The sequence below is a fragment of the Passer montanus genome, unplaced genomic scaffold (genome assembly GCF_014805655.1).
Source record: "Passer montanus isolate IOZ18808 unplaced genomic scaffold, ASM1480565v1 scaffold25, whole genome shotgun sequence".
Classification (NCBI taxonomy): domain Eukaryota; kingdom Metazoa; phylum Chordata; class Aves; order Passeriformes; family Passeridae; genus Passer; species Passer montanus.
The window spans coordinates 7,102,561-7,117,078 of record NW_024367149.1 but is presented as its reverse complement, the minus strand read 5'-3'; the positions used below and the strand labels follow the sequence as shown (position 1 = coordinate 7,117,078).

The 14,518-nt window shown below is 38.3% G+C and overlaps 1 protein-coding gene across 2 annotated transcripts in view; it reads right to left on the bottom strand.

Moving 5' to 3' along the window:
* Positions 1–12,207, bottom strand: part of ZFYVE9 (zinc finger FYVE-type containing 9) — a 41,365-nt gene extending 29,158 nt beyond the window's left edge. Inside the window, exons 1-3 of one of the 2 annotated variants that reach the window (XM_039711308.1) lie at positions 12,105–12,207; positions 7,372–7,476; positions 4,540–6,602 (exon numbers count right to left, since the gene is read on the bottom strand). In XM_039711308.1, the coding sequence (XP_039567242.1) occupies positions 4,540–6,602; positions 7,372–7,441 (2,133 nt within the window). In that variant the 5' untranslated portion in view covers positions 7,442–7,476; positions 12,105–12,207. The remainder of the gene's footprint in view (positions 1–4,539; positions 6,603–7,371; positions 7,477–12,104) is intronic. The other variant, XM_039711309.1, reaches the window with a different exon arrangement.
* Between the last annotated feature and the right edge of the window lie 2,311 nt (positions 12,208–14,518).

Genomic DNA, 14,518 nt, shown 5'->3' with positions numbered 1-14,518 from the left:
GTCACTGTCCCTGGAGGTGTTTAAGGAAAGACTGGATGTGGCACTCAGTGCCAGGGTCTGGTTGACAAGGTGGTGATTGGTCATCAGGCAAGACTGGATTTGATGATCTCAAGAGTATTTTTTCAATCTAAATAATTCTGTGATTCTGATAGCAACTCCAGCTGTTTAATCTCCTCATATCTAGCAAGCTATCCTTGGTTGAGGACCAACAGTGATTATCAAAATGTTTTAAGTGTTAAACACATAAACCAAGACTTTTCAGAAAGCTGAATGACATTAGTACTGCAAGAAAAATCTTGCTCCATTTCTATAAAAAAGCTCCTTTTGGCATGAATACAACCACCACAGTACCACAACAGCAGGGAGAACTCAGGAACTGCATTCTGTGCACCCTGGCTGCTGAAGGGGCTGGGGCAAAGCCCAGGGAGCACAAAGTGCTGTGGAGATGCAGCTGCAGTGCTGGTCCCTCTCCCCTGAACCAGCTCTAAAAATTCCCCAGTCCTGGGCAGGAAACAGTCCTGAGGCTTCCTCCAGACAAGCACAACCATCAAACATGAGCATGGCTTGTGCACTTGCATGCAGATATGATCCTGCAGTAGCAACTGCCTTCTCACAATCCTGCAGAGCACGTGCCCTTAATGATTTCTTATTAGTTTTAAATAATTATATTGTCTTTATTTAAAAAAAAAACACAGTAGTTCCTCAGGGTTATTTTCCAGTGATGTGAAGATACTGATGAAAATCCACTTCCTGCAGAAAGGTAATGTCACACTCAGGAGATCTAGAAACAGCAGCAGCTGCCTAACAAATGAGTTCAGTTATCAAGAGAGAATTTCAAAATTTAATCACAGGTGGATATTATCTTTGTAATACACTATGCATTATTATGATCTATAATGCTTTCTAAATTAAAAAAAGCATTCCATCACTCCAGCAGCATTATTTCTGTAATACAGACAAGAAGCTACACAGGATTGTTATACATAAATGTGTTTAAGCCTAATTAAATTTCAACCAAGTTAAAGATCACACCAAATTACAACTACTTTTAGTGGCAAGTGTTCAAAATAAGCAAATACAGGTTCTGAACTAAACATGAGAGCTGAAAATCAACTGTGCAGAAAGCTCAGCCTTGTCTCATTAGAACCAGTTTTAATGTTTTCAAACTATAACAACTCAAACATTTCAAAAACAAAATATAATTAAGCATAGACTGGAATTTTAATGCAAAAATAAAATCCGCCTTTTGCATATGTGAAAACCTTTAAAAAACCAAAGTAAATATATTCAAAAAATCTGATTTCTGCACTTACATCCTAACCCAATTTACATGTATTCTAGGGAATATTTATAACAACATCACAGCATATTTTAGAGACATTTGACATCATTTCAGTTCTCTGGGCAAAACTTCCAGTCAAAAGTTCATTCAGTATTGAACATGGAAAAATCAATGTCACCAACCATAAATGAAGGCCCAACACAAATTAATATCTAATTTAGAACCCTTTTTCAACAACATATTCATGAAAGCTCCCAAATGCAATGATTTAAATATTAAAAGAGAAAATAGAAGCAATGACAGAACATCCCCACCTCCTCTCTCAGGCTGCATCAGCCTTGAGCAGCAGTAATGCAGGGAACACAATCCAGCACAACTGACAAGTCAGACTTGTTATTAACAATCACCAAGTCATTATCTCAGTACATCATGCTATAAAAAAACAACAGAGCAGTGTCAAAGCAAGTTTTTATGTTACTAGGGTTTTCAGGTTCACTAGGAGTTGTTAAAACATTAGTTGCTAGTGGAATTGCTGATTTTTTAGTATTTTAGTAGAAAAATATCATTTTGGTTGTCAGTAAAAAAGATTGCATACAAATTTTCTGGTTTTCCAATCAAGGATGATGATTTAATCTGACAACAGAAGGTACATAAATACATAACATATAATTTATACATGTGTCCATATATTCATCAGGTTCTTAATTTTAACTCAAAATTTACTGTAAGTGTATTACTTTCTATCAATCCAAATTGTTCATATCATCCATTAACTTTGCAATTATTACCCTGAAATTAAAAACCCAGACTTCACAGTTAGCACTCCACTATTTTTAAATGCAGTGTTCATTCCCAAATGAAACAGACTCATTCTAAAATGATTTGTCACGATCTTGTTAAGCTAATAAAGCTTAACAAGAAACTGTTGTGCTAAAGCTTGTGTTCAAAATATTTAATCCCATGACTTCCCTAGAAACAAATAACGGCAAGGGCTGAAGATGTTGTCTCCCTAATTCTTTCAGTGAGATCCAGGCATTTAACAGTGGAAGCATCCCTGTGGTTCAGGAGTTACCTACACATTTGGGGGTTGTTTCCTGTTCTATGACTGAGCTCCCACTACTGGAACCACAAGAGTTTTTAGCTTCTAGATCTGTTCTCTGAGGAATGGCTTTACCAGTGAAGTTTTCAACTGCTCTGGGGCTGGTGACCAGAAAGCAGCAGCAGACAGTGAGAACAGGGATTTCTCAAACCACTGCAGCCACATTCATCAGCACTTGTCTGTCAAAGCTTTGGTCTCTCTCTGCCCAGAATCATTACAGGAATTGAGGGCTGTAAGGCAATTTGCAGAAAGTGCTAAGTATTATTTGACTTACACTGATCCTTAGCACTTATTAATGAGTCCTTTCTGCCACATCTTCTGGCTGCACTTGTGCAGATTTGGCCCAGACAAACATTTGCTAACAAAAGCTTCTAAAAACAATCCATTCTAAGTCTACTGAGTCAGTTTGTCTACTGAGCAGAGGGGTTTTTTATTGTATCCATTTCCCACATATAATCAAAAAAATCCCACTGGCACTGGTGGTTCCTCTCAAGATTTGTCAGAAGAATGTAAAAAGAAAAAAACACATAGAAATTTTTTGTCTTGTCCCATTGTTGCATGTTCTGTCATTTACTGATACTTTAATTTTCTGCATTCATTTGTGCAACTCAGAGTTTCAGTCATTACAGAGAAGCAATTAAATCCAACCAATAAACTTGTTTAAAACAAAAAATAAGTTAAAAAAATTACTGCACATGAAAACTGAAGTCAAATTTGTCCAACTGAAAAAAAACCCCAAAAAAATAACAGTATAAATTAACATATCAAAATGAAAAGCATGGACAATCCTTTAACTTCCATGCCTTACAGGTTCCCCTTAACTGCCATGAGAAGAATGAGGCCCCTGATACAAACCAAAAGTACACTGAAGGCAGGCATGTGCTTTATGTGATGCTCACTGATCACCTGTGGTTACTGGCTCCTATCAGGACTTCCACTGCAAGCAAGCTGCTGCAGCACGGGCTGAACCAACTGCAAGTCCTGGAGCAGGGCACCAGGAGTGTCTGCTCAGCCTTTCCAAGTGTCTGCTCAGCATTTCTGCACTGAGAGGCTGAGTGCTGTGCATTCTGGTTCCTAAAGGGAACAGGAGCAAGCCTGGGGGCTCTGCTGGGCTGCTTCCAGAACCAGCTGGCATAAAGGTTTGAGCTCTCTTGATACATTTGCTTCTTTCAGGTCCTTTATCCTCATTATTCTGCTTTCCCTGCATTCTTCTTGTAGCAAAAATTATCACCCATAGCAGCCAGGTCTTTTAATCAACTTCAGAAACCTTTGAACGAGGCCTAAACGAACTGAAGTTATTTTTATTCTACTTCTTGTTGGTTTTAGTATTTCTTTTTACAATATTCATTAATACCTAATTAACAAAAGTGTTATTTAGAATCATCATTTTCTCCCTGAGTTCCTACTTATGTCACTGACATATATTTCAGTAAAAGATATTTGGAATACTTTACAGGTTAATAATTTACAATAAAATCATCACATAAGAATTTGAGTTCACTTAGTGACACACACGTAAAATGTTAAAACATAACAATAAAGCATTTCTTACACAACAAAAAGTGATACAGAAATCATGATTTAGTTGTCTTCATTATGACATTTCTCACCATGTGGACATACACCAGGTTACAGTTAACCACTTTTTTTTTCCCCCCAAGAGCAAATGTATGTTTAAAAACGTGTTAGTACTATTTAAAATAATGTAAGCAATATGAGAATAGTAAAGAAGACCAAGAAGAACTGAGTTGATCAGCTGTGCAAACCAGCAGGAATGCCAGCAATCCAACAGCCCACTCCCAATACACAAGTTTGTTTCAGAAACTTTAATGGGATTATTGATGCAGTAATTTCTGTAAAGCAGTTTCCTGCACTTAGTCATTTTATAAAAGTTCTGACACAAACCCAAGGATGATGATCATTGCAATCAACAAATACAACTGTTCATTTAGACTAATAACAATCAGTTATTCTTTACTGGCCCCCTAAATAGATCAGAGCTCAGAAATTCCCATTTTTGCTTCACTCAGACACAGCTTTTTAGGAAAAGATGTCACAGGTAACTATATCCAGTAGCTTAGCAAGCCCTCTGATGAGATGTTGTGCAGTATCAGGAAAAAAAGGGTGCTTTGAGCTTATTCACAAAATATGAACTTACCTTCCCACAGGCTCTGCAGTGGTGCCTTCTTTTGGTGAATGTAAATCTGGCCTCACATTTCATACAGTTTGGTGCTTGAGAGTCTGGAACCCACACTGGAGCCACCTCACCCAAAGTCGTAAAAGGCTTTCTGGCTGGAGCTCCAAACTGACCAGCTCTGAGATCATTATCTGGACTATCTGGGGCTACTGCAAGGCACGAACTATTAGAGACTCCAGATTCATACTCGTCCAAATGTTCCCCACTAGAACCAGTACCAGAGGCATTTGAAGATGTTTCACCAGGAAACGTGTCTGCTGTATCCCCTAACTGTGTCTTACCAAAGACATTTTTGTTTTTACTATTACCTCCACAATTTGGGGGAATAACATCATTTTGTAAGTGGTCCGATAATGGCTTCGGAATCTGCAGTTTCAGATTTGTGGGCTGCTTAGGTCTTGCACCACCAAAAGGAACACTGATATATTGCAGGTTAGTCACTGGTTTTGGTGAAGTCTGCCCTTGCATGGATGAAACCTGACTACAAAGATTATGCAAATAATTTTTCTTTATATGGTCGCCAGTGCTGTTTAAAATAAGACCACTCCCTTCTGTGGCCTCATTTCCTCTCTGTTCATAAACATTAGTGTAACATTCTGACTTGCTCTCCTCAATCTCCTTTTCCTCTGTTACTGAGTCTTCCTTGGAGGGTAAAGTCTTTGGAACATGAGCAACAACTGGGTTCTGCATTCCATAGGAATCACAACCATTAGACAGAGAGCTTGCTGCTGATGTAGCCATCACATCAGAGAGACTGGACCCTCCAAGCTCATCTGTATCAGACCCTTTTAAGTCTATGCCTGCCTCCAATGCCCCATCTTCATCTTCTTTGCTATTCCCACATGCATCATCAGGCTGTTTGGTCTGTAAAAGTCTTTCATTCTCTCCTAGAGCTTGCTTATTATTCATCTCATTCAACTTTGTCAGCTCCCAATTAGTCATCTCCTGAGATTCAGGGTAACATTCTGCCATGCTGTGCAATTCCGTTGTGCCGAGATTTTTATCACATTCAATGACTTCGCCTTCAGTGGCACTAACATCCTCTGCAACACATTCCTTGTAACTGCCACTTCCAGCCACGTTAGGTTGACAGGTCTCGGTGAGCCCAGATAGCCTAGACTGCAACTGCTGGGTTGTTTCCTGCTCTACAATTAAGCTTCCACTACTGGAACCAGAAGAGTTTTTAGCTTCTAGATCTGTTCTCTGAGGAATGGCTTTACTAGTGAAATTTTCAACTGATGCACAATTTTCTTGCATTTTAGCAGTACCATCAACTGGTCTCTGTAAGAGAGTCACTGCATTGATCCCTGCAGTTGTAGCTTCTGAAAACAGCAAATCTTTATTCATATTAAAATCCTCCTTTAATCGAGAGGAGGGGCATGCAGCGGTCAGGCTTTCAGATGAAGCATTAATCAGGTGACTTACAGAGTCATCTTCAGTGCACAGCCTGTTTACCTGCTTTTCTGTATCAATATCTTTTTCTGTGGATCCATTTACAGTAACGCTGAACTGGTCACTCTGTCGGTTTTCATTATCCAGTGTAAAGCTAATAGAGTCCATTAGGGACTGACTGTTGTAATTTGTACAATCCACCACATCACCACTTTGTAGTGTTCTTCTGTCACAGTTGTGCATGACTGCCACCACTAGCACATTTTTCTCCTCTGGCAAGCAAGCTGTATTTCCACATTTCTTTTCTCCAGCTTCCATAGAGTTACACTGATCATCCCGATTACTATTTCTTTTAATCAACTGATCATCTGCTGCTGCCTGATCATCAATCCACATGACTGGGGTCTCTGGGCTTATGCTAAAATCCTTTCCATTAGCACAGCGATCCCCTCCTCCTGTGGGTGTAGTCACTGAGTGGGACAAGGAGAAAGACTTTAATCTCTGCTGACATTCATTAGGAGTTGTAGCTTCATCCACGTTGGCCACAGCCGAGTTGAATGACAGGCGACGAGAAGGCGGATCTAGAATCTGATTCCACTTTGCACCCAGCAGAGTAGGTGAAACAGCGGCATCTGAAAAAGGGTTTAAACAACAAAATTTACTGCCATATTAAAGCTATAGGTTCTATTAATCCTGCTGCATTAGAATGTCCCAAATGAAAAGGCAGAAGTGTTCAAATACAGGCACAAAAATGAAGCTCACCCGTCATAACCAACATCCTTGGTCAACCATTAGTAGGGTAATTCCATAATGTTACTGGAACTCAAGAAGTTTAGAGCTACCCCAGTTAGTATCAGGTTGAATTTGCAAAGCAGCTTTAAAGTATTGATTAATATATTTCAGACAGCTAGAAGTGCCTGGAAAGATTCTCACCCCCATAAAATGAACAGTTCAACTTCCCTGACAGCAAAAAATTACCAATTAGACTAAGCAAAAAAATTAGTGCTTTGAACATGATAACCTTCATTATATGATTTATGTGACCTAATAAAACATTTCTGCAAAAGAAGCTTAAAATAAGTTTTGCCTGATTTGTTTAATATAAATGATTTAAATATTGCTACTGAGATTAAGCTTCACAAAACCTTTCTTTAAAAGTGTATGATACATTTGCTATTAAAAGAGGAAGAAATTTTACAAAGGTAAACAAGATGAATGGAAGCAGAAGGGAATGCTACTAAGAAATGCTGAAGACAAGTACCACGCAAAATTAAAAAAATGTTTTTTGTAAGTTCTGAGATTAACTGGCAACTCAAACCCAGAAAGGGTATCACAGATCTCCCCCTCTTCTATATTGTGCTCTGTAGAAGACATCTGATGTGCATCTACAAAATGACTCACCTTCGTTTTGCTCAAATTCATCTAAAACCTTATCGAGGTTATATGCCTCTGCTTGGAAATAGTTCTCCATTTGTCAGGGAACAACCACCAGATCCTTGTCTAAACCTGCCAGAGAACAAATTACAATCAGATGCTTAACCTTCAGTCACCAGTGCTCCCTTACATATCGTCCTGATTTAAGGGGAAAAGTCCTTTGTAAATCAAATTTTACATACATTACAGACATAAATCAAAAGTATTCTCCAGGAATAAAAATAATTTGTGTGCTTAAACTTGCTTCATTCAGATTAACAACTTCCCCAAACTTGCTTTGGATTTTATTAACTCCAGTCTCTCACATTAGAGTGTCTGCCTATCAGGATCACCATAATGGTAAGAGCAAAAACTGCTGTGACACCAGTCTAAAAAATAAACCAGTCTAGAGAAACCAAAAAGGCCAGCTACAGAATCTGAAGACCTGACTCTCAGATCTGTGCTACCACCAATTAGTTCATGTGGCTTTGAACAAGGAGTTTAAACTCCCCGTGCTTCTGATTTTTTAATGTACCGTAGGCTAGCAGTACTCTGTGTCAGTCCTCATTCCTCTCGAGATGCTTCAAAGATTCATACTTGTAAAAGTTGTTAAGGGACTTAATGGGTGTTACTTGAATTGTGCTGCCTCTTAAAATGTCTACTTTAATAATCCTTGTTTCCCTGAAAGGCAGCCACTGGAAATCCAGCAAAATGCACAGAAGTAAATAGTCTCATCAAGAGATAATGCTCTCAGGCTAGAAAAGAAGATGACAAGAGAGAAATGAGGGGGAAAAAAACCCAAAACCAAAGCAAAAAACCCAGCCCTGAATCATTACATAACTATCTTCACATAATATGTAATATTTTGCCCTAACAGCAGTAACATGGACTCCTCACTACCAAAGTCTTGTAGCAACAAGACACCCTGATTCATTTTTCCCAAACATTCACTACCAGCAGACATTTTCGGTGGGAAATGTGTGCCATAACCTATAAACCACAGAGACCTTGACTTGATCTGTTCACTGAACATCATCCAAAACAGCTTTATTCTCTTCAGAGTTGGCTTTCACTGTTGTGAAATAAGGCAATGGAGGAGGAGAGGGTGAGAACCTTGTTTTGCAGCATGAAGCAGTGTTAGACCTGACAGCTCAATTAAAAACCTGCCTTTTTCCACCAGAGATACAACACATTAGAGGAAGTTTCTAATTTAAAACAATACTTTACCATCCCCACAGTATGTGGATTTGAGGAAAACATCAACCACTTTTATTTCTACTACTACAACATTTTGTATTTACAAATTCACTAATTATAAATATTTACGGTACAACAGTTTTGCACTTATAATGGGCAACAGCTGCACTTAGGTTATTGATAGGAAAGGACTGTGCATTAAAATATCGCAAAATGCAGAATTCAAGTTTTCAAGGTCAACTTAAAATTTGATACATGGTTGTTTTAAAAGGTGATCATGATAAACATAAATACATTGCTATTTAATATAATTAGACTAAGGCATGTGTTAAAGATATACACAAAGCAAGAAATTTTACAGAAAATTAATGTAACATGCATCAAAAGTAAAAAGCCCATTTGCAAAATAATCCCAAGATAACTACACTTGTCATCTGACATACTCCTAGATTTGTCCTGTGTTCTGGGAGGTTGATTAACTCTTTCTGCAAGGAAAACAGATGATTTGCCACATCATTTACTGTGCACAGATGCACAGATCATAACATAAGCAATGGAAAAGCTGCCCACCTTGATCACCAGCTGCATTTCAGGAGTCTCAAAAAGTAGCACTGTTTTCTACAAAATGCCAGGTGATTGCACATCCATTTATAATGTATTTAATTTACATTATAATAACATAGCTTCTAGCAAACAATTGATGAAGACATGTATAATTATTCCTAGGCAAAGTCCTGCTACTAAAGTCAATGATGCAAAGAGTATTTGTCAGTGAGACACTGCAAGACTGAAAAATGTCATAACAAATTTTTGTGCTCATGAGTTCCAACTGAAGAGAGAAAAGACCTTTTATATCACTATTGTTATTTCACTCACTGATGTACCAGGATATATGGAGAACCTTTTATTTTTAAGCTCATAGTCACTAAGCTGACAGCCACTCTAAATGAGATCTCATTGTCTGTTCCAGAAGGTATTTCTCAGAAAAGGTCAGCTGCAAATCTTTAGGTCTAATATCTAAAATTATTATTATTACTATATAAAAGAATGCAACAAGCCCCCAAGCTTTTCTGCAAGTTTCTGCCAAGGGCAAAACACACTGCCAAATCCACAGAAGTCCTTAATGTCCTCTTCTCCTCTGTCTGACAGTAGAGGAGGATGAGTACTCATGTTCCCAACAGATATCAGCAAGGCTTCCTAATTGTCAGCAACTCACATATTTGCAAGTTGAAGATTTAATACTTCAACTCACCATAGCCAGCAACTCAAGATCAAAACAGAAAATAAAATGCTCTAATAGAGCATGCCATAATAATTGAGGAGCTGTTTTCCCTGTGGTTTAGAATTTAATTTTATTTTGAATATTTTTATTAAATGCTCAAGGCTGAATAAGAAACATATTCCTTTACAGGTCTTTTGAAACTTTTGACTGCATCTTACATGTACCACTATAAAAGTTTGGAAGACTTTTAGAATTACTCTAATCCCAAAGCTCCTCTTAGGACAAAGGTTGGCATGACATTTTTTCAAGGATCCTTCACAGCTGAGAAACTCTGTAGTATTGCTCAAATATCCTGAGTCATGGCATGGAGAGAAGCTGATGAGCAAACACACAACACTTAAACTCTGGAGAAAGGAGAATAAAACAGGAGCAAATCAGAAAGAAGTTTCAGTGGTAATTTTAGATGTATGCAACCAAAAAGGAGATCCTAAATTACTATATATTGGGATGAACAATATGAAGGAGAGGATCTTGTGCCACTGCAAGGAAAAGGAAGTACAAACCAGCAATGAGTAAAAAACAGGAGATTTTTTTTCAAAAATCCAGTCCTCCATGCAAACACTTAGCAGAAAAGACTAATTATGGAAAAAAATAGTAAAATTTTATGTTTTATTTAGCTGTGCATACAAAAGAGAGTAATACAATGGCTACTGTCCACTGGTATGTAAGTCTAGAACTCAAGATCACTCGTAACCCATTGCAGAGTCATCTTCTGTCTTTCAGGGCAAGGAGCTAATTAAAACATGCAGTCTGTCAAATCAGATTATTTTCAAGCTCCTGCTGGATCACACATCATGCATAATTCAGGAAGTGTGTTTTACTTCTCAATTTCTTCATAACAACAGCATGGGCTTATCATCATCTTCATTTCTGAAACTCAGGAACTTACATTCCATGAAGCTTACATGCTTTACTCTCCCTTGATGTCTAAATTTAAAGGTGCATGTACCAGAAATGTGGGTGTCATTTCTACCCAGAATTACTGCCCTTGTCATCACAGCATTCAAACACAACACAGACTTCAGCTGAATAGTGGGGGAAAGAAGGACACAAGTAAAGGACAGAAACACCTTCCTTAAAATTAGGTGTTATTTCAAAGAGGCTTAGCCTTGGAGACTGCCTCTCAAGAGAGCTCAGATATCCCACATGCCAGTTTGTTCCTGGGAAATTAACTGTACAAGAGAATGGCCTTGTGTTACACCTGCAAAGCAGCCAGACTCGTATTTGTGTTGGGCTCTATGATAAGGGATTATGTAACCCATGAGCTTCTGCACTGCACATCCTAAATTATCCTTGGGATGTTTTCACCACGGGAACTGACAGCCTTTAGTCTTTCTAATTGTCTTTAACAGTGGATGATCAGCTCATAATTACAGTAAAACAATGTAATAAAAAAACACACTGAAAGGAAATACTGACATTCAACTATTGGCCTCACAGCAAAGACCTAAAAACCAGAGAATATGTAAAGAACCAGAATAGGATTTCAGGATTTTCTGTGATGCTGTCCTGTGGAGACAACTCTTTCAATATCAAACTGTGAACCTACACATTTCAGTAATCTCTTACTACACAAAATCCTCAGTTTATTATAGTCCTCATAAAAAACATCCATGAAAAGCTCCTAAGATGGAAGTGACAAAGGGAATGATCAAACTGAAATCAGACATTGTTTATTCATCCTGATAAAAATCACACATCCAGAAAATGCCATTTCCCCATAGCACGACAGCACAGAAGTACAGATGGACTGGACAGACAGATTTATTAGATCCAGGGCTCCTGAAGACTTCCTTCAACCCCAACAAACAATGGTCAAGTGCACATCTTGTTCCAGCTCCCTTCGGCGATCTGTGTTACCTGTCCCTGCGAGTCAGGCACCTCTGCTGTAATGAACACTTTGTTCTGAGTTGAGCAATAGCTTTATTTAGAACTGATGAGACCTGGCTACAGCACAGGCTGAGAAAGACTTTGCCCGCCTTCCCCCCTCCCAAACAAAATAAGACACAATCTTTGCTCTAAAATGGGGCAATTACTCTCAGTAAAAAACGAAACAACAATTGCTAAAAATACTGCCAACATCTTTATAAGAGATCCATCCATACACAAAGGTATATGTATATTGTTAAAGATATCGTTTTACCTATAACATATATAAACATGTATCTGTAAGAACACATAAAAAACATTTGAGGTGCAGAACTCTGAATCATTATATTCTAAAGCAGAACTTGCCTCTTACCTTTTTCTTACACATATGTTAAGGAACAAATGACCCTGTGCCTTCTCATGATGACTGCAGCACAATCAGCCAGTTCTGCTGAATCAGGGTGTTCTACTTGATCCTAGAAAACACAAACATGTATTTTATGACAGGTAATTCTGCCACAAACCATGTCCTTTTCAACACGTGACTGCAGCTAGCACAGGCATATTTGGCAAATGCTGCAAGCTTCAGATGATTTGGATTACATCTGCAGTTTTGAATTCAGGGATGTGTGTGCACTATTGCTCTCCAAAAGTCTGGTGAAAAATGCTGCTAATAAAAACCACACTGCTACCTACCTGTTATTATTCTTCACTTAACTGTAAACCCTCAGTGTAATGCAGCAACTCCACCTGTCCTTGTATTCCTGATGACCTTGACTGTAACAATTTATAAAGTTAGCCTCTGAAATCAATTATATTATACGACAATAAGCCTTCCAAAAATAAAGAGCTAGTAGCTCTGATAGTCAACAAAAATTCACAGCCCTCTGAATTCTGTAAACTGTATTCATCAGCTTCCCACTGATTTTGTTACAGCTAAACAAGTGGTTTTGTCTTCAAATTATTCTCCCTACAATCTTAGACTCCCTTCACTTCCTAAAGGCTTCTTCTCAGAAGACTCACATCAACTTTCAATAGCACACAGGACCCAAGAGGAATAACAAAGTAGTCTGAAGAAACTTTTGTTCTTCAATCCACAGCATTTCTATAGGTCAGGTGCCTATTTTCTCAGGCTGCATCCTAACAGCCAACATAGCTCAAAAATCCAACACAGCCATGGGCAGAGAAAACAGAAACCAGTTTATGACAAACAGTGCAACAAGAAAAGGAATGAGATACATCAAATCCATTTTTTAAGGTTTGCTAGCACTGACATTTTGACCTGTTAGGTAGTTGAAGTATTTATTAGTACTGTGATGAAGCTGCAACATATGTTAGAAAAAAAATCTTCAAGCTCCAGCAAAATTAACAGTGCTAAAAAAAAAATCAGTTCTCCATGCATGAAAGCAATATTCAGTGTTACACTAAATTTCTCCCAGGGCTGTTTATTATTCTTTTCAGAAATAAGCTACAGTAATAATTCCAGGAAACTAATGAACTGAACAGCAGCACTCTGAGTAGTACTGTTTTCAAACTAGAATCCCACAGCTTTGGATGCCAGCAGAACTCTTCCTGTATACAAGTAAAATTTCTGATGCTGTGTGTATTTCCGCCTCTATAAATGAAAATGAATTTTGGTTATCTGGGAAATAGTAGATGTTATCTTATTACAACATTCTTCAGATAGGTATCACATGCATGCAAAAACAGAAGAGGACGAAATTTAATTCCATTGAAAGGCCTCAGAATAAGCCTTTTCAAAGGGATGTGAAGTACATGTGGCAGTGGGGAAGGTTTTCTGTACCACCACAGTGTCCCCTCCCAGCCTGTAGTACAGGAAAATGATTCAGTTTTCGTGACCCCTTTGAAAAGACAGATCAATTAATGACAATTCTGTCTGTGATTTATGGCAAGGCCTGTCAGCTGCATCATGAACATCACATGAACCAGTCATACATTAACCACAGAGTTCAACCTTCCCTGATCAGAAATGGATCAGCCCTAGCAACCCACAGCTGAAACGAGCTCTGCTGACACCCCTGCTCTAAGCCTGCAAACCTTCTAGGCAAGCAATATTCAGGGCACAGCTTTATTATTCATTGTTTTTACTCTGCTCCTCTTTCCTTGTTCCATTCTTGCCAGGTAATGACTTTTTTGTGCGTAACCACTCAACAGAGAAGAACCAATCAATGGGTGCCAGTCTCCAAAGTAAGCTTTGAAGAGATATTACCTGAGGTCCTGGAGCTTTTTGTTTACAGTTCAACATTTACTCTCAGCAGCTATTTCCCCTTACAAAGATCAATGCAAAAATCAAAGCATGCTTACAGATGAATGTAGTATATTTAAACAAAAAGCAAGTAAAAAAAGGAAAGAAAAGTAAATTATAACATTTAGATTTCATGGAAAAAAAGAACAAGTTGGCAACAGAGCCAAATTCTTTTCTCAATAAGAATTTAATGGAAGAGAAGGATATTTAAATGAAAATTGGGGACAAAAGAAATAACTACAGATGAGAGCCCAGAATACTCACAACAATATATAACCTAGTGATTATTAGGTTTTCTCTGAATCACACACACTGCTAAAAAATGGTTCCATCACACTTGTGAAAAATACATACATTTCCACCTAAAAATTATGGGCCCACTGAGACCTAAGATCACTGCAAATGCAGGAGGGCCCATGTCCCTGCTGTCCCATTTTGCTACTTGGAGCATTTCAGTTTTTTATCTCTTCTGCTGGTGGTGGGCTGCACTCCTCTGTCTCCTGCCCTACAGTGGTGACACT